The sequence below is a fragment of the Paralichthys olivaceus genome, chromosome 21, assembly GCF_024713975.1.
Source record: "Paralichthys olivaceus isolate ysfri-2021 chromosome 21, ASM2471397v2, whole genome shotgun sequence".
Taxonomy (NCBI): Eukaryota; Metazoa; Chordata; class Actinopteri; order Pleuronectiformes; family Paralichthyidae; genus Paralichthys; species Paralichthys olivaceus.
In genome coordinates, this window is record NC_091113.1 from 4,471,747 (window position 1) to 4,496,114 (window position 24,368).

Consider the following 24,368-nt stretch of genomic DNA (forward strand, 5'->3'; position numbering starts at 1 on the left):
CAAGATGCTAAGTGTGATATGACTTCCACTCTTCTGAAGGCCGCAGAGGAAGGTTAGAGGTTGAAGGTCATTGGGGGCTTAGATGTGGAAGGGATCCTTTTTTTCATTGAAGGTTCAGGCAGTATTTCCCCCCCAGGGAAGGTGTATTGAACAAGATGGTATAATCCCCATAATCCTCAGAACAACACTGAAGTTGATCATAGTATTCTCATACATTTAAAATGAGGAAAAAACAAATCATAAAATGTGATGAGTTATGAAAACAATTCTGAAAAAGTAAGTAAATAATTGAAATAAATAAAATTTCAATTAAAAGCCTGACTAGGTAGGTCTTGAGTTTGCTTTCAATAATATGCTCAATACCCAGAGAAATTATTTGAGAATGGATCATCAATAGTGTACAGCCATGCTATCACACTGTGACCATTGGAGGAGTTGTCCTCTTTAGCTCAAGGTTTCAGGTATGAGCCCTCAAGGCGAGTAGAAAACTTTGACTCTGTGATCCTGATCCTCCTTGAGATTTTACCCAGGCTTGACTGCACTTATGTGGGCTGACCTACCACCCAAAGCCTGGGTTTCTGGTTCTGGCCAATGATGACCGACTTGCAATTTTCAGTTGCCCAAAACAAAAGTGCCACAAAAGTCCTTAACTTTCTGCATTAGAGTTAGTTGCACTACATGTGCATGTAATGAGAGATCGTCTCCTTCTACCTCAGGCCACACACATAATCAGCCCTCGTCGTTTAGAGGATTAGTTGAAAATGAGACTCAAAGAGCACACACACACAAAGCTGTGTTTGCAGACAGGCTGGATATTCCCACTCCTACACACAGATTTAGATGAACAAGATGACTTATTGAGCATTACAGGTCTGAAACAGCATATGGAAGCCTGAAGGTCAAATGGGTGGGTTAGAGAGGAAACTATAGGGGAGGAGGCGGAGGGGGTTGGCTGATTGGGCCAAGTGCATTTGGTTATTGAATTGATAGGTGAGGAGGAGGAGGGAGCTGTTTCCTTCCTGAGTCTGGTTGACCTTAACGATTGACAGGCTGCCCTCCAGAAATCAGAAAGCGCAATCTGCTAACTAGCCCCATGTATGTATGGCACTCAGGGCCAGAGCAGTTCAAGTAAATCCAGATAGAAGGAAGGAGGAAGGTCAAATGTGGAGGGATAGAAGGACAAAAGGGTGGAAATGGAAGATGTTAATGAATGAAAGGTGTGGGCCTTTCTTTACTTATTTTCTGTTTGTCCCACCATCTTGCCATCGCAGAGTACGGACAGAAAGCTCTTCTGTCCAAGAGTTGTTCTCAAACAAAATGACAACTTTAGCACAGGAGCACAATTTTCGCCAACATGATAGAATAGTACGACATGAACTGGGTTTTGTAAAGTAACATGTAACTCACCGTAACTCATACTGAGTGTATCTTTGATAAGAGCCCAGTGAGCATGGCCTGAACACGTTTGCCAGTGCCTCATTATGGTTGCTCTGCTATGATTAGACTGTCACTATATGTGGGCGGCCTTAACAAATGATCAGTTCTAGCAAGCATTTGACAGACAGATAAAGAGGGGGAGACAAATTGCAAAATGCCATTGACATTCCTGATTTCCTGTGTCCAAAGCATTTCCACATCAATAGCTGTGAAGAATCTCCCAAACTGACAATTCACTGTCTTTGTATGGCACAGTCCCTCATTGTGTGGCTATAGCTTCATCTACACACATCTACTGACTTACGTCTCAACTGACTTGGGCCGCAGTAGAGCCACAGTTGACCTTCCCTCTATAACTCTTTTCCTCCACACTCCACACAGTGTGAGCATTGTCACAATGACGGAAGCGGTAAAGTCGACTGTGTCTCTGCCGAACAAGAAATGACCTCTTGTGGATGTGACTCGGCATCCTGAAGTTGTCCCCTGCCCAACCCACAGGAATTTGCCCCTTGAGGTTCAAGGGGACATTGTTGGAGGTGATTTGGCGTGAGTGAGACGTTCTGGTCCAAGGGTGACTACAACACTCGTGCTCTCGCTCGTGCCGTCCATTCATTGCCAGGATATCGGCCCAGGGAGTCAGAGTTATGTCTTTGAAAGTATGTGATGGGGAACTGTGTCTCTGTCAAGCCACGCCTTTGTCTCAGCAATATATTTTTTTTTGTATCCGTCTTACTGCCTAAAGCTACATTACGACGCTGTGGCATGAAAAGGGAATTTCATGGAATTTTGCATTGCACGATTTCGGTCACAGTGAAAGCTGGTTTTGTACTTTTCTACAACTTGTTTTAGTGATCCATTATACAGCCATTAATTAAACCCCTACAAGAAAGCAATGCCCAAACCTTAAACGACCACAATGACAAGCAAATCCAAAGCTGAGTTGTACAAGAGAAAATAAATGACGATGAGAGTGGTGCGCAGGAGGAGCAGCAGAAAAGATAGAGATGGAGAAAGCATGAAAGAGCGGAGGGAGGCAGATGCTGAGAACGTGGTCTGGTCGATAGAAGCGATGGAGTTTGCACTCTCGGGTTTCTCTGGTTGACCTCTGTGAGTGCTGATCACATTCTGCCGCAGAACCGACACACACATACAGAGCGATGCAGGCGTGCACACACATGCATCCCATACAAATTCGTCAACATACACAGGGGTGTGTTTGCAGCACGTGGGCAGGAAAATTTGACGTTTTGAGTGATGGTGGGAACAGAGCAAGAACCGGTTGCTTGCGCTCGTTGTATCAACGTAAATACTGTTATAACATCCATCACTGGTGACGGCATTTCAGGTTTTGTAGGGCAGGTCTTAGCAGCTGTCTCAGCCTTGCTCAGGTGTAATGACATATTACAAAGAACTTGCTTGTGTCGTAAGCCCCTCCTTTCCTTTTCGTTTCAGTCCAGAGTGTATAGAGATGAAACGGCAGCAACAGCTGTTTGCGAGAAAGTGGTTGGAATGAGGAGTTCAGCTCAGGTGTGGCTGCTGCAGTGAATCCCACACATATACACTTTAACACAAATTACACACACACTCACAAAAACGTCACAGAGGAACAAGTGCTTTCCATATAATTACTCCTGTAACGCTGCGTACATGTGTTCCCAGATTTCCATTCACAAGTTAATTATTACCAGACAAACCCAGAGGGAAAATTCCAGTAAGTTCTGAAACAACAGAATAATGCTGTAACAATAAATGGTTTGTTGAGACGAGTCACAGTTGACTGAACCTGTAATTGTAACAGTTCTTATGATTTATGGAAAATCTATTGAGCAGAACACCAGCACATCTTTCACAAAAGATGGGCTCAGACCAATGGGCCAATTTAAACCTCGAGAATCGGATGAGAAATCTGGTCTGCAACTTTCGGCTAAGATTATCTGGCGGTGGATTATCCTCTAGTGCTCGATGCCACCTGATTTCAGGGAATCGTTGCCGAGCTAATCACTAAAATGTCCTGACATGATAGCTCCCTCTCTGCGAGCATTGGCCCAGTAACCATCTGTGTGCACTGGAAACAAGCTGAGCTCAGCAGGAGGAGGTCACTCCCCTCAGACCATCCAGCGAGTGGTTCAGTAAAGGCACTTAGGGCCCTGATTTAAGTGTTAAATATGGAGGGGGGGAGGGGAGGGAGAGCACAGTCATGATGCAGAGACGTGGGGAGTAAATGGACGGATGGTTAATGAACAAAGAGAATAAAAGACGTAACCAGGAAGGGTAGACAACAATCATAGTGTTTGCTTTCGATGAAGGGGCTCGGAAAGAGAAGTGATTGACAGAAAATAAAATGACAGGTTGTGAACGAGCAGAAGCACAAAGAGAAGCAAAATGGATAGACAGTGGATTGAAGGATAAAAAGATGGGGAGGGCGCATTTGTACCGGACAAAGACGAGCCCTGTCGATGAATGGTGTCTGATTTCGAGTGTGTTTGTGTTGATGGAGGGGTTCGGACATTCAGGGAGAGCCACAGTGGTGATGGGCATGATGATGGTGTGTATGTGTGTGTCTGTAAAGAGGAAGGAAAGGAATTTGATATGTTCCAGACCATCATAAGCAGCCCTGTGTTTTTTAGGTATTGTGTTCATAGATATTAGCCTGATACATCACACTGAATGTTTTATGATAGTAGCCACTAAAGTCAAGTGGGGATATGCAGAGGTCTGGTAATGCTATACTTTTTTACATTTAGAATATTTTGTCCAAGCTTGACACCGACATGAAGAGATTTATCAGATTCCCCATAGCAAGGGTTTTGCTTGGTTTCCATTTTAAACAATTCAAATTAATGTTTCCATCTGCAACTATAATGCAAATATAAGGACCTGACAGTACAAATTCTCATGTTTAGTGTCTTTAAACTCAACATGAGAAGAGGAATGGTACAACAAATTGACCTGATTACCTCTGTAAGAATCAGGATCTAGAAAATTTGAATGTGGTTTCACAAGGGGACTGTTGGTGGAGGTATGTACTCCACTGAGTGCCGTGAACCATTGAACCTCTTGGCAAAGTGAACTCAGAAGCAGGAAGCTTTAATAACCTGGCAGTGAAAAAGTGAAGCTGGCGAAGGACCAATGCTAACAAACAAGCAGCAACACAAACAACCAGTTGTGACAGTTGTGAAGAGCAAACACTTATATGTGAAATAAAATTGGCAGAGAAAAGAACAATCCTTTGAGCCAAAGAGTTTCCTGTAATACAAGTATTTCAGCAAAAGAAATCGGTACATTTACATGTTGATGATTAAGAATGATGGACGTCCACCACTTTAATTTAAGAGGATGCTCTGTAAATTGGTGCTGCCATAAAATACTTATCACATCAAACTTTAAGAAACGGCCCACGGCAGCTACGAGCATCCATCTAAATAAACTCTCTGTAAAAAATGTTTTTGGCCTCATTAGTGAAAAATGGCCACCTTGCACTCAACGGCCCTCCCGAGGTTTTTTAGAGGCCTTAGAAGCCAACGGGATGATTTCCTGTTGATGATGTGAGTAACTGTAAGTAAGTGACAGGCGAGGATACGTTTCCACATCCGCGGTGAGCAGCAAACAGGTCGCTTAGCTATAATTGCTGCAGGAAAGTGGGCAGGACTGGATGGACAAACTTGCTTTTATCCTCGTTAATGGCTCCCTGGGGACGAGGGGAAATGACCAAGTGATGTGGGATGTAATGTATGTGTGGGTATGCTTGCTCTGTGTGTTTGGGGCATTAGAGGTATTTATGGTTTTAGTGGCTATGGTAGATAGAAGCAGGGATAGGAGTTGAAGACCTACCATATCTGTCCTAAGTCGATCTTACAAATGAACTCCGGGAAATTGGGTCCAGACGTCACAGACATTCTCCAAACATTTCTAGAAAATTTCGGATAACTGTCTGGACTTCAGTGCCTGAAAGCAGCTTTAGTATCATATTTACAGCCATATTTTTTATATCCAATCTGTTTTAGAAATAAAAAAACATGTAAGCTAATGAATACTTGAAGTTACATTCAATAGATTGTTGAAACATGGTTATAAATAAATGCTAATGTGGCTCCTTATCTGCTTAATGCAAACATAGCAACTATTTGCTAACAATTTTGCCATTGTATTGCATTAACGTCTTGTTTCTACTGTTTCAACTGCAAACGTAGGATACATGTCTCTTAATAAAGTCAATGCCTGTTATTGCAGTGCTGCTTTGTTTTCACCCTTGAAAATATGAATAATATATTTTCCCCCACATGACTATTTGTCCTTCACAGTTCAATACAGTGAAGTGTCCCCCACCCCCTTTTTGGGTTCCTCCATGCCCACCTATGACAACTACGGGCTGGATGACCCTCCACCAGAGGGCTCGACGGACAGGACCACCACAACCACGAATGGTGATACCCAGAAGCTTCTCTACCAGGGTCTGAACGACAAACTTATCCCCATCTACTGCTCCATCCTGGCAGCTGTTGTGGTCGGACTTGTGGCCTTCATCATATTTAAGAGGTGAGGACTGAAAAGTATTTGAGATAGAAGTGGCCTGAAACAGCAAAGTATTCTTTTCTGTGTTAGTTTTCGAAAACTTGAAAATGAATTAATCTCTTCTGGTGGCTTCTGCAAATCCATTTCGTAGAGGCTTTCTTCAGCAACCTTCATTCTTCTTTGGCAAATTACATTGAGTGGAACAAAACAGTTGTATTTTTCCAAACAATCATCTTTCTTGGGCCTTTCTCTTTCCCCTCTCCGCTGATCTGCACTGCTTACTGTCCATCAGAAACTAACATTTGAAATTCAGCAGTTGAAGGGAAGAGAAGGGGGATGTTGCACTCATTACAACTTCATAGGGACAACAAAACCCAATCTGATATTGAATTTCCGCAGTTTCATATTTAATGAAATCATCTGCTGCTTTCCTGGATGAGAGTGCACTGTTGTTCTGTGGGTCACAATATGGTCCCTCTTGTCTCACAGTTAGAGCCCATGGTCATGTTTTCTGCACAGACGACCCACGGTCAACTGCTTAAATATTGAATGCACAATATGTTTCTTCGACCGTGTTGTGTTGCACGTCTGTACATTAAAACTCCAAAGCCTCAAGACAGATCAGAACACAGGAGGACAAACACTGACGCTGAGAGCAGCGCTTTAACCATTTAACTTCAACTGCATCACTCCATATCTTTGAATTTCCTCAGTATATGAAGTGGGAAGAGGTTGAGCTGAATTGAGGTGATGTCCTCTTCTGACTCATTTTCATTCAGGTGGAACAGCTGCAAACAGAACAAGCAGGGAGCCAACAACTGCACAGCCAACCAGAACCAGACGCCATCACCCGAGGGCGAGAAGCTGCACAGCGACAGCGGCATTTCTGTGGACACCCAAAGTCTGCAGGAGCAGCAGGGCCAGACTCAGGCACAGACAGGTAACACGCTGATACCTGAACCTGCACTGTGACCACTCCCTTCACGCCAAGAAATACAAGAACTATCATTTATCAAGTTGTGGTACTGAATTTGGGTGTGAGCACATTTCAGAAGTCAGTGTTTATCTGGGGTTGGATTTCTCTGGTAATGAGTTTTCTTCCAATCCACAAGTCTGACTGATAGTAAACCTGATGTTTGGGTGTCAGTGAATGTGAACAAACTCTTGGCTGCACCTTAAACTGTCCCACCGTGTGAAAGAAAGAATTTCCCCTCAGGAATGAGCCATCTGGTGGCTGCACTAGCTCCACCTTACATACGAGCTTTCAGACTCACTGTAGCAAATCAGCAAACAAGGATTACAGCACTGACAGAGCTATAATGTTTGTCTTTATTTGACAGCTCGTTTCCAGGAATTTCCAGTCCTGCCCCGACGAACGAGTTCAAGAGAATTCGGTTGTAAAACACAAAGATAATGGTTAAGAAAGAAAACAAAGCGGTGAAAGAAGCAGAAGGAAAAACATTCGGATGGTTTCTGTCCTTTCTAGTAAAGTTGTCGTCTGTGGGATGTGAGATATTTTTAGTGCTGAATAATTTTTGCTGTTGACCAGACAATCAGAAAGTGGAGCCAAAACTAAAACACCTTTAACTCATATTTTGTAGAATGATGTGTGAATGGAGCTTGTGAAGCACAGAGACTATCCAGTGCTTCTTCTATTTGTCCAAACAAACCACATTTGCTGCTGCAGGAAACTTCATCACTTCCTTCTAATAGTTTTTACAGCCATTTGAGAAGCTCACAAACAGGATGTAAGTTGAATTCTGAAGGTGGTATCTTTGGCAGTCACGAGCTGTTTCCAGACATGTACTCTCATAAACTCACATATGAAGAACGCAACAGGAGAATCTCCGGATCAGATGCATTCACAACAACAGGAAAATCTTCGGAGCGTTTGACAGTGTTGGTTCATGGGTAGAGCAGGAGGAAGGACATGATGTATACATTCCCCTGCAGAATCCACGTGTTCCTGTTTACAGGACATCGACACTGGCGTCTGTTTTTCACCAGAAGCTCTCGAATCTAGTTCTCTCTCCAAGTTGACAACTTCTACAGAGTCTTCTCCTTGTACATGACGCCTCTTTTTCATCCTGAGATGTTTGTATTCTTCCATTAGAAAGGTCATCAACACGCAATTGCGGTGAATCCTTCAGGCAATTTCCTCCTCCGAACAATGTTGTCATTTGTCAGTTCATTCAGTTATTTCAAGTTATTCATTTTGTTCAAACAAAAATGTAAGTGGTTATTCAGCATGATCTCAATCATCAGTGTACTGTAGAGAAATCCTAGAGTTCAAGTAATGAACCAACTTGTTCTTTTCCCTCTGCAGTCGTCACCATGGACGAGGAGCCTTGTTTGCTCCTTCCTCTTCACACCAGAGAGAAAGTGGAGAAGCTGCTGTTCAGGGGCAATGAAGGGGACAACTGCGACCACATGGAAGACAGCGACTGGTGCAACCTGGCGGGCCTCCTGGGATACGAGGAGGAGCGGATTGCGACCTTCCGGCAGGAAGAGCATCCCGTCCGCGCGCTCCTGTCTGACTGGGCGAGCAAGGACTGCGCCAGCATCGACTCGCTGTGCACTGCACTGCGGAAGATCAACCGTGACGACATCGCCCAGAGTCTGCTGCTCAGCCCGAGCGCTCCGAAACCGACCGCCACTTCAGTGGTGTGATTTACAGCGAGCAAACCACCTGGACCGTAACTGTAATATTCCTCCTTCCTCAATCCAGATATTTCAAGCTACAACCACTTTCAGCTCCTCCCCCATTAAGATGCTGTGATTGCACGTGTCATGTGTAGTGCAGTGTTAGGATGTCACAAATCAGACAAATAAATATCAGTATACTGAGTCAAATGAATGAAAAAGACACAAAACTCTTCTCTTAACTATCAGGATGTGCCTGTATTCAGTCCTTGTCACGTTTTTAAAATCCACACAATGCAAAACCAGTGTGAAGGCGAATCATTAGTAATCATTCCATTGTGAGCCAGGAACAGACACCTGCCTTTCTTCTCTATTTGACCACTCTTGTCAGTTTCATTCGACTTTAGCCACGGAGCAGAACTCAGTTTAGAATGTACGTTAATGTGGATAATCTGGTTCATCCATAATCTTCACTCTCAAACAAGAATTATCCGCTCGGCCTTTAATTATAGCTTTCATACGCCAGTGTTGTACCTCTAAATGCTACCTTTCAAATCTACGCCACCAAAGAGGAGTAAACATCTCCAGACGGTACCTGACAAGCAACATTACTGACATGCCATGTAAGGCTTTTTGAATTTAAGTTGACAAGTGGCTTGTGTCTGCAACTGGGACCGGATGAGGCCTGCATACCGCGGAGGATCTGGATCTTATGACAATCTGAGGAAAGATGCTTGGACGCTTTTCAAATGAGCCTGTTGTTTTTCAACGAAAGCCGAACTCTGCTACATACTCTATCTTTGAAAATTCTTGTGTTAGATTTAAGACATGGAGGTGCAGCACATGTGGGATTCATCTCAACTTTGGCTTAAGTGATTTCTGCAGACTGTTATATAAGAGCTGCCGGCTGGACTCTGCCAACCCGGCGGTCTGTTGGGAGGCAACACATGGGCCTAACCCAACATCAGCTATGTAAACTGTTTGTAAATAAGAGGGCAAGTGCACACACCAAATAGATTCTGTGTATACATACAAGTACACACATAGACCCACAATATGTAGCCACGCATGCATGTACTATACAAACACACAGACCATGTATTTCCATTCTTATCTAATCTAGACGACACAGAAAACTCCACATCCTGCCATATACTGCATCAAGGGGACCATACACTGTTTAATCTCACTACTAATAGAAAATATAAGGTAACTCCGTGTCTTACAAATATGATTAAAAACCATAACATTTTAAATGTGCGCTACAGATGGTGAAATGCTACGCTAACAGTAAACAGCATGCAGAAACTATAGCAACTAGTGCACAAACTTAAAGACAAAACAATCGCACAGGGATACGGTGACAAAGAGACAAAATCCAGGGTTTTCTAGCCTTTTCACTTCATTTCTCAGGGTTATCTCGAACGATTGTGTTCCATCAATGTTACCCTTAATATTTTGCCTTCTGTAGCGAACTGAACGATGTTATTATTGTTCAAGAGAAGACAGCGATTATCCAAAGCAGTGATCCTTGCGACTGACAATCCTTCAAACAGGTGAAAGAGGAAAGAAAAGAAAAGGAAGGGCGTCTTGTTTCCTCATTGTTTGCATCAATGGCCTCTGGATAAAAGACATAAGTCACAGGATGTGGTGTGAATTCACAGTGAGGGAAACGTGCAGAAGACTTGAACACGGGAATCTGCATTTGCATTATTCAGCCTGTTTATGCTCTCGTCTTGGAATATGTGATTTTTACTTTGTGTTGTGTTGCGCTCATTTAGCTTGAATTTGTCAAAGCACACTTCAACAATGTCATTATTGTGCTGCCAAACCCTCGGACCTACTTTTCCTACTTTTGTTCACTCTCTGTTTTGGGGAACACGTGAAGGAGTGAATATTAATTCAATATACGACCGCGCTAAACTTACATACAGTATATATCTCAGACTTCATCTGTTACTCATAGGTACAACTTGTCACTAACCACTCACATACCAAGCGTCATGTCATAGTGTTACTTTAAATGAAGGTATTCTCACTCTACTCTCTAAAGGTTGTTGTATTTTAATTCTCAGATTAAACATGTAAATGGTATTATGTTTCTCTTATATTGTTCTAGATTGTAGCACTTAAATGTGTCATTATGTCTGTTTTGCATCACAAGTGCCTGGGAAGTATTTCAGGTCTCCGCTGATGTACATTTTTGTTTTTGAAGTGTTTTTGTATGTGTACTTTCTTTATTTGTTTTTTAAACTTGTAAATAACGTGTAATTTTCAAGTTTTTATTTCATTTAAAGCCTAGAGGGCGCCACTGTACAAAATGTGAATGGGACTTTGTTACGATATCAGCGCCGTCCTGGTTTAAAAAGACGGGCAAAGGGAAGGGAGGCTCCAGTGTGAGGCATTTAGTGCAATTAGCCAATTATCTACCATGAGGTGTATTAAGGTCCTGTGCAATGAGGACTGGTAATGAATATTAAAATACCTTTAAGTACAATCAGAAATGGAAATGCTCTAATCTCTTGTTTTGTAAAACTCACTTTTCTGTCTGAGAGCTTTAGGAGACGATCGACTCCTCTGAATCTTAGCTTGGCGTAAAGATGGTAAAAAGCTAAATGTACCAAGCAGCACCTCTATAGGCTCAGTGTTTGATAAGAAAACCGACGGAGCCTTTATTTCGTCCATATTTGTGCACGTTTTCTGAGAGCTGACGGAAACATGACGCAATGGAGCAGTACCACAGGAATCGTGGGGGGGCAGTATCACCAGTAGTTCAAGTGAGCCGACTAGGACTCAGGGAAGAATTATCAACACTGGTAGAGAATTTCTCCCCAGCAAGATTGTTTCTAATCTGTGAGGTACCTGATCTAATATTGTGATTTAATCAAAATGTTACACTTAATTGAATTATTCCCTGGTAAATGAATATTTCCATAATTATTGGCCTTCGTAGACAGCAGGAGAGAAACAATCCAGTCAAGCTAAGAAAATGATCCTTATCACCTCAAAAACCGGGAAAGAAGATAGAAACTTTTTCTTGAGCGATGTTTGTTTACTTTTATAGATAAAAATTTTAATTTAATAACAATGACCCGAAATGTAATTTCCTGTAGAATAACCCGAGCTGAAGGTGAACATGTCACAACATTGCACTTGACAGTAACAAAGTCATCCTGCAGATGGTGGTGGGAGGTTGAAATAAAACACTGTGTTTGGATGATTCTTTTTTTTTTTTTTATCCCTGGTAATGTAGCTCACAGTGACAAAGACTGACACCAGGACTGAATTGTACAGATGTGAGAAATACTGAATGTTCCTTGTGTACTAATGACATATACTGTACTATACTTAATGTGAATTTGCAAAATTCCTACAGCAGACTAGCAGTAAAACCACTAATAAAGCTCTTAAATCCACTCATGCTCTGTATTGATCCGACAATGTCAACACACAAACCAAAGAGTGCATGCTCACGGATCCTGAGGGAAATACAGTGAGCTTAGTCTTAACACACACACACACACACACACACACACACACACACTTTAGGGTGGAAGTGTTCAACAGTACAAGATAAATGAGAGATTTTGAAATGATATAAATACTCTCATTGAAATTCAATCAAAGATATGAAATTTTTGTGGAACGTTATTTTTCATTTTCACTGAAGTTTATTCTGTTGCTCTAACTTGAAGGAATTCAAAAGAGTCATGAAACAGTAATGTGGCAATGTGCCATTCTGAAATATAAAGGAACTCCAATAAAAACTTATGAAATAACATTTCATTACAATACATGGAGTTTGAATAATATCGTAACATATTTCTCCATTTATTATTTATTCATATATATATTTTACACAAGTTTCTTCATGGATTATTTATTTGATAATGATCTATTCCATTATTCTTTGATATCGTCGCTCCATGGCTCCATACGGATTCTTCAGTATTTCCCTCAAGCAAAGATAAAATCCTTCTGTCATCCAATCTGAGCCAAATGAGACAGACTGATCACTGGAGGCTTCACCAGTCAAAACACAAGGACCAATGAGGGACTTTTATAAGAGGACGACCTGTGCGTCACTGCTTTCATCAAGCTGCATGAAATATGGAGACATGCGTGTGGTCAGCGCAGCAATGGTGACAAAACACTATCATAATAGACTTCAACGACCTGTCAGCACAATTAGACTGAGTGTGTTGAGTGACGTGGTAAAGTAACTGTGCGCGAAAAGACACGTCGTTTCCCACGGGTTTCATATTTTATGGCTGAAGTCAGTGATAGTGTTACAAGTGTGAAAATATTGTGATAGGTCAGTATAAATTATGGTTGAAGGTAAATGAATGATTTTTCGTTAGAAGGTGAATGAGGGCTGGAGAAAAGGGACTCTTAAGATTTTAAAATCAGATAAGTTGAGATAACAAGGTTATATATATAGTATATATAAATGCATATTCTGTGTGTTTGCGTCTTTGTGAGGTCAAACAGGGTGTTTCAAAGTTAGGTCTTGGTTTTAGGGTTCAGGCTAAAATAGCTTTAGTTGAGCGTTATATTCCACAGTATAGAAATCCGGTTAGCGAGGCTAATGCGAAAGTGCCTGAAATCTGTATTCGCTTGAATGACCAGCAGAGGGCGACACCACTGGTTGCATAAATAAGTCCGTTTCTATAGAAGCCTATGACACAAAGATTGTCAGTAAATATTTTCCTCAGAAGTCCACAGTCTCAGTCTCTAGTTTCAAGTCTTAATCAACACAGCAAGCATGGAAACTGGGATTGACAGCCAGGACACCATATCCATACAGAACATTGAAATGTAGAATATGTAGAATACAACACATGCATGTCATCCATCCATCATACCTCCGGACAGGACGTCAGCATATCGCTATCGTCACAGGACCAACACACAGAGACATTAAGCATTCACACTTACATTCACACCTACAGTGAATTTAGAGTTTCCAATTGCTCTAACCTCAATCTTCATGTCGTCGGACTGTTGGAGGAAGCTGAGTTACCTGGAGAAAACTGGGAGAACACACAAGCGCTCAACTGAACAGTGCTGACCACTGGACCACCGTGCCACCCTGCATGTAAACAATATATTTGTTCAAAACTTTGTAACGAGAAAAAGAAACCTGCTCCACTCTGCTCCCTGTTCAATTACAACTGACGTAATTAAGCAGCAGTCTTTCACCTTCCTGCTTCCTCCAGCCTGACCTGCTTCTGTTTACTCAGATCAGAAATGGCATCGATGGGTTCTGACCCAGTCCCCGGCCCAGGATCAGTTTCTAAGTGAACCCTGGTCCAAATGTAAAACACATTCCCCAGCTAACCGTTGCCAACCTCCAGTGAGTCGTTAGTGAGGAATGCTGATGTGTGAAGGGAACCATGTGTGCAGGAGTGACATGGTGGTGAAAGAGGATAGTCCACGTTGAGTTTGGATGACCAGATGAGTTTTGGCTACACGATGAAGAGACTGAAGAAAGTTCCTCACTGAGTCATTTCAGTTGCCGACTCTACAATGAGATGACTGTTTAAATTTGGGTCAATGTAAAATAAAATAATGGGTGTGAAAAGATTCAATGCTGTTGAGACTAGAAAGAATAAGAAAACTGCTAAATCAATAATTGGGATAATAACGAAAGTGTCTCTTCACACTTTCCCAGTATATTAATATAAAAGATGTAAAACATCAAAAACCCTCTGAAACACGATGACAAATATACATTTCAATTACAGCAAAAGAAAAATCCAGTGAGGATTTTCATGTTGTATCAGATACTAACTGTGATTTACAACATGTTATGGTTAATTTTATGACTCAGTCACAGTGTGGTCTGAGAATGACACGATTATTTACTCTACAAATCACCACTGGGATGAAGAGAGAACGTGGAAACAGAACTCCCTGTGGACCGTCCAGACTTGTGAGGTTGTGAAACCTTGGCAGCGACAAGACCTTTCCACAGGTTTCTCATAATAACACAACACATAATGATCTCTGAGGACTCGTCCTTCACATCACACAAGGAAATGACGCGCTGGTTTTAATAAACTATAACGATTCTTCGTTAAAATGTCTAAAAACAACTTGACCTGATTTATTTTGGTGAGTTGTGTTCATACACTACCCAACATGTTTCCGACTGAGAAATCTCCAATGTTATTCTAGGTTAACACCGTCGCCTTTTAATTGCATCATGTCCGCTTTGTCTGTCTCTGCTATAACACTCAAATCGCCAGTTAGACAGTCGGCTGTTGTTTTCTTCCACTGTTTGTATTGGGCACTTGTGATGGATCATGAATATACATCACTTTATGCTGTGTAACATGAATACAACTTTATTTCCTCTTATGGTTTAAACTTAATCTTAATCCTACACTGCATCATGACATAGTTTTGATTGAATGACCATTTAGTGGCCAAAGTTACAAATAGTACATTTACATTGGGTTGTGTGTGTGGCCTAGAAGAATCTTGTTGACTGCTTCCATTGGTTTTGTAGAACAATATTTTTGGCTGTAACTGGTCTCAGTACTGCAAGGAGACCTAAATACTTGACCCCAGTCTTCTAACCTCTGCGTCTCTTATGCCTCATACCATGCAAGTTAGCACAGTGTTCTTTCAGGAGGCAGTCAGTGACAGGGGGTCAGAGGTCAGAAGCATCTTCATCTTTACGACCAGCTGTAGAACACGTCTCGGAGGATGTCACTAGGCGCTCGCCATGATGGACGGCTGACTGTAGCAGATAATCCCAGACAAGGGCACACGTGTTCTCTTTGGTCTCGGTGCAGCGTAACACGAGATCAAACTCGCGGCACGGCCTTTGAAAGTAACAAAATGTTGTCGCAGGGTGGGGCAGCAGAGAAGACATGGCTGCTCGCTGAGGGCAAAGGTCAACATCTGATAAGCTAATAGACGTGGGGCAAGTTTCCTTTGCTTTTGAGTTAGAAAACAAGCATGAAGTTTAGGGTCAGTTTTCAATTTGTATCCTGTTTTGTAAACAATGAATTTGAGAGCGCACACTTGAGATTGAAATACAATCTTCTCAATGCTGAAAAATTCAAAAACAAGTTTATGTTTGATCTTTCATTGTCCACTAACATCCATAAACCTTCATAATCAGAAAAAACCACGGCTAGGTTTTCATGGATGTCTCCTTCGTGCAGGAGAACAAGGCAAGTAGGAACTTTCACTTGAATATTCTCCCCAGGATAAAAGTCAAAGTCAATGTAGGACACGAATTGAAACAATCCAATTTTGAAAACAGTTGTATATTGTGCTCTGTTCCTCTGGGGGAGCTTGGGAAAGATTGCCACCCACGTATCTTGGCTTGGCTTTGGAGAAACTGTATTATGGGAAAAGTAGGGTCCCATAATTTGGTGTACAAGGGACTGAAAATCAAGATATCTTGGCTTCTACTTGTGGGATTTTTGCTTTTTTGTTTAAAATCTGTTAACACGCACACTCCACAGCTTAATTTACTGGAATATCACTGATCCCTACAAAGTATGCCGCCTCTTCATTCACCTCGTATTGACCTGAAATGCACTTATTCATCGATACAATCCCAAACACATATGTACATAATGTCTCAAATATCAATTTACTAACTCCGAAATCTCTGGCCAAACTGTGTAAATAGTTATTTGTCATATGATGTCATAGGGAACGTCAGCTAACACACACTCACTTAATGTATTTCCACTGTAAATATACTGTGTGGTATGACATGGTATTTCTCCTTGATCCCTCTCAGTGTTGTGCTGTGTTTACTCTTGGCTACTCAGAGGGGACCGCGTAACCCATCGCTTTTACAAGCTGTCCGTCTATAAAAATGAAGTGATGTGGTTTCCCACTCTGTTCTATTATTCTGCTCCTCTTCCTCCTCACCCACCTGCCTCTGTTTGCTGGAACAGAGAGTAGGGCTCTGCCGGCAACGCGCACAATTAAGTGAAGAGTGATGAAATTATATCTCAGGCCCCGGCAAATGGAGGGACGGGAGGATGGAGAGGCAAAGTGGGAAAGAGGGAGAGTCCATTGTGTTTCCCTCTGGGGCCATGGGAAATTCTATTAGGCCTATAATAGAGCCATTTTTCACCTCCGTCCACATCAGTCTCTTATACAATTCCTCCTCCTGTCCTTTCCTACCTCGTCTCTCCTCTTTAAAGACGATGCAAAATCGTTTAGTGTCTGCTACTCTTCTCTCTCATTTCTCCAAGGAAAACACTTTTCTTTTTTCTGAGTTCTATTTCTGTTTACCTCATCAGTCTCTTCTCAATTAGGAGCTTTCGTCTTTTGTTTTGCTGCTGTATGATAAAATAAAAAAATAAGTGCACATATCATACTGTCCATTTTTGGATGAATCTAACGATCTAGTCACGACATTTCTATGAGGAAACATTCTTGTTGACTGAGGGGTTACAAAAACGTCTGAGGTTTAAAAAGCAGGTGATTAAAGCTTAATGACGGGAGTGTGCCTTGGGGAGACGTGGCTTTTATCCTCCACAATCAAACCACTTTCAGCAATGATTAAACTTTAATATGTTTAGCAGGAAGTGACAAAATAAGGAACACTGACACAATTCATAAAGCCTCTTTCAGAGACTTATAATTGGTGAGACATTCCACCCAGTGGCTTTGTGGCGGAAGGGATTTATTTGTTTGTCATGGTTTGGTTCAGAAAGGAAATTCCTTGAAGACATTATTGGTTTATTGCATTTAATGCAAAGCTGCATATGTTGCCTGCTCACCAGGTGCCATAGTCAACTGTGCCACTGGAAAGTATTCTCCCCGGAAACAATTTTGAAAGAGAAAATCCATCTGTTTGTCACTGTAACAACAAACGTCAACCACACGAACAGGTTGCTCAAAATATCAACTTCACTCATGACATGTTCGTGTGAATAGTTTGCAGATGTTGGACATCTGATTCTTTTGTTATCCCGTCCTGACAAGTGAGTCACTGAACCAACAGGAGCCCTCGTGTCATAACAGAAAAAAGATCTACAGCACGGCAACAATTGCACCAAGACAACTGAGTTACCTCCAAAGCCTGATCTGCACCTAGAGACATGACACTGATACTCTGGGACAGCTGCCGGTTTCAAACGCCCATAACAGAGGACTGGCTTTGAAACCAATTAGCGTGAAATACTTTATACTGAAACAGTGTTAGTGTCAGTGGGAGTTCATTACTGAGAATAAGACCAATTACACATGTTCCATTCACAGGAACCACAAGATCTCAAGAAATAAAACCAGCATCAAATCACCAATACTGAAAACTGAAAATGAGTTCCTGTTTACAACATTATAAAAGCATAAAAGACTGTTAAAACAAAGCTATAAAAAACTACAGACTTACTTAGCCAATTATTATCAGTAGCTTATGATTGCTAATAGCCAAAGATAAATGTATCTGTGTAAACGACAGTACTAATTTATGTCAGTAACTAAGTTAACCCATAATCACTTTCCTAACATAGCCCATTTAACTAATTTAACATCCAGAGCCTCTCCTGTGAACAACATCAGAGGTTTTACTTACATGAGCTGCTCTTTATCGGAGTCAGGTTAGATTCTGCTCTAGGAGATAGTAATAGTAAGATAGTAAGATTTCATTACAGTTATTAATATAAACTAAATGTGCCATACAGCAGCATAAACTTAAATGGTGCGGCAACACTAACCAAGGGGTTAAGGCTTAATGAACTTGCCTCATGGTCTGGGGCCCACAGGCTGGTACCTACTTCTACCATCAGGCCATTGAGTTCAACCCTCTGCACATCTGTTTTCCTGCCTGTTTGCACTTTATTTGGAAAAATGTGAAACAACGATACACACACACGGTGCACAAACTATTCATACACATGCGCAACAACTAGTCACACACACTTCATAGTTAAAGTTGTTACTTCATTTGCGATTAATGTCACACAGCCCCCTTGAATGTATAAAGTTTTAGTTTTGTTTTTTATTTGACTTAAAACTTGAAAATACTTTGCCCTTTATAGTAAGTTAATGCAGCATTGGCTAAAACATGCTAAGCCAATGAGTTATGGCTCAAAGTTCTCATGAAGGCTAACGGATAAATATGAAATTGAAAAGAAACAATGGAAATCATGGGGGGGGTCAGTGTAGCGAATAGTTCAAGTGAGACGCCCTCATGACACGAGGAAGACGTTTCAACAATGGTGGACATTTTTGAGGAGACTTTCATTGCCTCAACCTGCTCGACTGTCTCCATGTTTGTTTCCAGAACCTCTCAACTCTGTGCTGCCCTCTAGTGGACGTATTTCTTAACAGCCACTGTAAAAGACGCATTGGTAGCATGTCGGCAGTGTTGGTAACATCGATGGAAACAGACATATCACTTTTTATATATAAAGGCAGCAAATCTGAGCCTTCAGTCTCTCCATGTGTTTTACTTATGTGACACTTTTACTGTATCTGGTGTCTGGGCTGTGTTCTGCCCACAGGAAACTGGAAATCTGTCACTGTGTTCTGCCTCATGAAATCTGATTAGCCTTCAAAATAGCAAAAGACAAGCACTGATGTTCTGCATCTCATATAATACACGGGTTCGAGTTTCAATCCCAGCCTCCCATCTCTGCAGGTATAGAGTGATGGTCATGATGTCACATTGATATGGCCTCCAAATAAGAGAGTGATGTAATGTTGCACTGCGGATGTGGAAGAGGACACTGGAGCGGATTATTGTGCTCCAACAGATAATACTGCTCCTCGAGAATGGCACGGACCTTTCCCACATCTATCTCAACATCCAAGAAAGAGCCTGTGGGTTTTCATCTCAGTTTTTTTCACGCTATGAAGTAATTGATACCATGGTAAGCGAGTGTTTTCCAATAGTGTCCAGTGAATAAAGACATCACTGGGCCAGAGATGCCAAAATCTCTTGCAGAAGGTAAAAAAACCCCACCTCCACCCCACCCTGCCAGGATACGAAAATTATACAGCCTTCCTTCAAACAAGATTTCTCAAGAGAAAGTCCTGAATACGAAGTAACACAGTGAAGAATCCTGCAAGTGTACGTTTCAGCTTTTTTCCACTCCATTATTCAGGTATGCTCATAGATTTTGATGACAGACATGGGCCCAATCGGTCAACATCAGTTGTGCTGACCTGAGGCTGAATGTGTTGCAGCTTGTCTGTTTGGTGTGTATGCATGGATTTTGTGAATCCCCAGTGCGCAGGCTTGCCTTTAAGTATTTCTGAGAAAGCATGTGCAAAGAACCAAACCCCAAACACTTCAGTGACGTGTGATAAGCTGGTTAAGCATATACACAGAGAGACGAAGGCACATGTTGTTGGGTGAATAACTGAAGGACGACTGGTTCAGAAAACAAAACTACAGAGGACAGACGTCTTTGAATGCCCTTGTGTATCCCAGGGGAACTTCGGGTGGCCGCTGTCTAAAAGGCTTTTCTGTCAATTTAATTCAGCACGGCTCAGATTGCTGATGGCCCTACAGCACTCAGCCAATCAGAGCTTTGCAGCTTATGCTGGTGGGGCCCGGCTGCAGCACCTGTGGAGGTCTCACCATTCAGTCCATCTAGATTCACTCTGATCCGTCCCTTCAGGAAAAATACAGTCGTCAGAACTTTAGAAATAAGATCAAAGTTAGGAGATAGCTCTCTGAGACCCTTCTGGTTCATTTCAACAGAAATCACCTGTTATCAGCCATTCACTTCTCCCTTTGTAATAAACACTAAACACTTTACTCTCTAGTGAGCAGTACATTGAAATTTCTGACAGTTACTCATCATCGTTTGCATATCACTGTTAGCTACAAAAACCAAGAATGTAGAGAACACGACATTAACTCTTTATCCACTGTAGCAGCCTGAGGAACTATATAGAGGATAACTGCTATTATCCATACTAATTTCATGATTCTGCCTCCGTCTGGAATCGTCTGCCGTTTGTCTACTTTATAGTTGGTTGCTTAGAAACAGAAAAGACTACGAACGAGGACCAACAATGCTGAAAAGTCAAGATGACGGATTTCTTTTCTCGGACCAACTATGAGGTGGAACTGTGGCAAACAATAAGTGTTGAGTTGTGACCGATAAGAACCAATCCTGAATCAAATGTGGGTGACGCATTGTTGTTTCTAAACATTTCAGGTTTTGCCCATCTAGAGTTGGGGTTTTTCAAACTTTGCTCAAAAACTCTGGAGTGGTGTAAAAAGGTATAAAAAGTGTGGATGTAGCCCATGTGTCAGCTCTGTGATAGACTGACGACCTTTCCAGGGTGCACTCCGCCTCTCGCCCAATGTCAACTGGGGTTGACCCTCAAAGGTTTAGCAGCATAGACAATGAATGGAGGCTTTTGTGACGCAGATGCTGATACACAATCCCATAACACCATCATGTCCAAGTTATATTTTATGTGTCCATGTGAACAGATGAAAGTGACAAAAACATCAAGAGACACTTGTTTACCCTGGAGGCATCCCTCCTCTTCAGCGTGGGCTGTGATCTCCTCGGTTGAGTTTAACGAAGAGGGGTCGCCACGTCTGTCTGGCACACAAAACAAAAGATACTCTCGCATTCAGCCCCTGCGCTTCTCAATCCCATTCACCTCTTCCCATTCCACATTTCTACAGAGGCAGCACCGAGTGTCAGGTTCAGCTATGGTATCGACTGTCAGGGACTGGAGTCACATCAAAGTGGCAGAGAGAAAAGAGCGAGATCCACACCCGACTTCTGATCGTACAAAGACCGAGGAGCAAACCCCCCTCCCCTGGGAGCGTTAATGGGAGCGGCCGATTACCCCTGTGTACCGCTGCCATTTGGGCCAACCCAAGGGAGCAAGTAAAGAGGCCTTGCAAACAGTAGCATGGACCAGAGGTAGACGATTTCTAACACTGACAGTAGTAGGTTCTCCTCCCACTGTTAAGACATCAACAATGTCAAATGCTTTGCTTACATACCAGCTGCTCTGGCTTCTCCCTGCATAACTTATATATCTAATTTGAAAAAATCATTAATTGCAGCACTCAGCAGACCTATATTTAACTCCATCCTTGGTGTTGTTCCTGTTTGCCGCATCACAAAGAACCATCCTCCCCTTACCCCCTAAGAAACCAAGAGCAAATCAAATTAGGCCTGATCTGCAGCCCAATTTATCTCAAATCCTCGCCGATGCAGATCTAATTTCAGCCTCTTAGAACCACAAACAGGAAGAAGAAGCAAGTCAATAAACAGCCCATGGTCACTGTTGTAGGGAGTGAAGAAGTGGTTGGGGTTTGTGATGGTGGGGCAGGGCGGAGGAAAGAGAATACGGTGACAGTAGACTGTCCTTCGTCCAGTCCATCACTCTCTCCATCAACCTCTGGCCTTCTCATTTCGGGGATAAATGTAATCAAAGAATGGCAAATTAGCTAAAAGGATTTTAAGCAAATTGCAAATACTCGGAAAACTACTGAATAAATGACTGGAACTGTGATATAAAAACATTTTCAGAAAAAGAGATCTAATTATTTTTATTTTAACATAAAATGCCTTTATTTTTTAAGGGAAAAACAACAGGCCCACACGCTCTTCAAAAGATGTGAAAAACCTTTGGGGAGTCAAAAAGATATACAGTAGATCTGAGGATTGAGGGAAGGAGTCACGGGTTGACAGAAGTACCAGATGGCAGGAGGAAGCCCTCTGGTAAATCTATTATCTAATATTTCAAATGGATGGCTGATGGAAGCAGCACATTACAGATAACTTACTTCCAAATTACCTCATTTTTATTATTATGGATTTTTATGAAAGTATAAGCATAATCACATACAAAACAAAATACAGTCATTATTAGAGGCACTCACACACAAGGTTTACTATTTGTATGTGTTTTACTTTGAAGGGAAGCTACAGGGATGTGGAAACACATAAAGACAGTTTATAAAACAGTTTGGAATCTATTTGACTCTCAGGTATAATTTTCAGGACAGTAAAGGTGTCAAAGTGAATCCATGAAGAACACAGCACAGCTAAAGTCACGGTACGTACTGAATATGTCACTTTACAAAGTGCTGATTTTTCACACATGGTTTGCTAAGTCAATTTCATGACTTCTAGGATTGCAGCTCCGCTCCCCCGACTGTGCAGTTTTCTCAGGAGTATAGAATTCACCAGGGAAATCTAATTACTCCGTACAGAAACAGTAGATGGCCAGATTTGTCTTTATATGAAAAAGGGGTCCAAGCAAAACAAAGGATGCGGTGAACAAGAACAAAAAACTACAACAAGCTAATATTTTCTTAAGAACTTCTTTTCATACATTAGAAACAAAGGATGTGCCTGCAGGGATTAAGTATTTGAAATGAAAGTACCAGCTAAACACTACATAATAGTATTTTCACATTATGTCTTCATCCCTGTCCATTTGTTCATGTAGTGGTTTGTATCTTTGCTTGTAAGCAAGATTACGCAAAAACTACTGGACGGATTAATAGGACGTTTGGTGGAAAAATGCGGTTTGGGTCAGGAAAGTGCTAAATAAATTTAGTTGTTGATCCTTTTCTTTGACGTTGTGAGATGAGGCATTTTTCAAAATGTTGATAATAATTAATGGATCTTGATGAAAGCATCAGGCATATTTAGGGGACTGAATATTTTCCTCTTTATAACCTCAACATGCAACATATACACTCTAGTGTGCAGTTGGGATGTCGAGGGGGTTATCCCTAAGCACAAAGCAAAACTATTCACTGAATCTTGCACCAATGGACTTCAGTCCAGATGCGATTATGAGCTGCAGCTTGTAGCGGCCGGTTCTGCTGACATGAGGGGCAGCATGTGGGGAACAGGAGGTCAAACATCAGATGGGACCATTTCTGACCCCTGCAGCACACCACACTGGGGACTCCATGAGGGAATCCAATTTAGTCAACTAAGCCCTCGACATCTTGTAAAAGTCAACAAGCTGTCAGTCATATTTCCCTTTAGTCCTATTCACTACTTTGTCCTTGTCTCCCTTAATTCTGTCCCCTGCCTTACTCCCTTAAACTCCCCTGTCAGAGCACAGGGATGAGTATTCAAGATGGTTTAATGGCTCCAAAAAGGAAACCACTCTGTAAATCCTGATGTCCATAAAGAGATTTAAACTAAGCTTGAACTTGCAAAAGCAATGTGATATTATGAGACAATTATTTAAACTCAAAAATAAATTCAGAGTATAGCTTGTTACATAGTACTAAACTTTATCATTTTTCTCGTATTCTTCTTCAGGCCACATTAAAGACACTCTTTACATCAAGTGTAGGAAAGAAGTGATCGTATGCCAGCAGTTCACAAATGAAAGATAAGGTATGACTCGCCACATGTGGATGATGTTAAGTTTGACATATGAGCACGGGTTCAAAAAGGTGAGACAAAATCTGTAAAGATTCAGGAACTGCATTTACTTAATTCGATTAGTTACTGCATGGACGTGTGGAGGAAAAGAACCGAGCCTCTGAAAAGACAGAGTGATGGATTTAAAGGTCACATCCATTTTAGCAGAAGACATTTATCTTAGAAACTGAGGGTAAAGATTTCAGGCTGAGCCACCGTTCGCCCCTCTGCTGCATTTGACTTGTACAGTTCTGGTTCCCAGAGGTTGAAGCCTGCTGACTTTGGTAAATGTTTCTTACATTTTTATGTAAAATCCAGAGCTTTTCAGTGAGAAGAAGTCTTTTCAAACTTCTGTGATATTCTTGATCATCCATCCATTTCCTTTCCTTCCTTCCCCTTTTTTTTTTTTTTTAG

At 41.7% G+C, this 24,368-nt stretch overlaps 1 protein-coding gene across 1 annotated transcript in view; it reads left to right on the forward strand.

The window, feature by feature from the left end:
* ngfrb (nerve growth factor receptor b) overlaps nt 1–12,008 on the forward strand; it is a 25,135-nt gene extending 13,127 nt beyond the window's left edge. Inside the window, exons 4-6 of the mRNA XM_020104812.2 lie at nt 5,739–5,973; nt 6,729–6,889; nt 8,276–12,008. Of these exons, the coding sequence (XP_019960371.2) occupies nt 5,739–5,973; nt 6,729–6,889; nt 8,276–8,619 (740 nt within the window). The 3' untranslated portion in view covers nt 8,620–12,008. The remainder of the gene's footprint in view (nt 1–5,738; nt 5,974–6,728; nt 6,890–8,275) is intronic.
* Nucleotides 12,009–24,368: the final 12,360 nt, after the last annotated feature.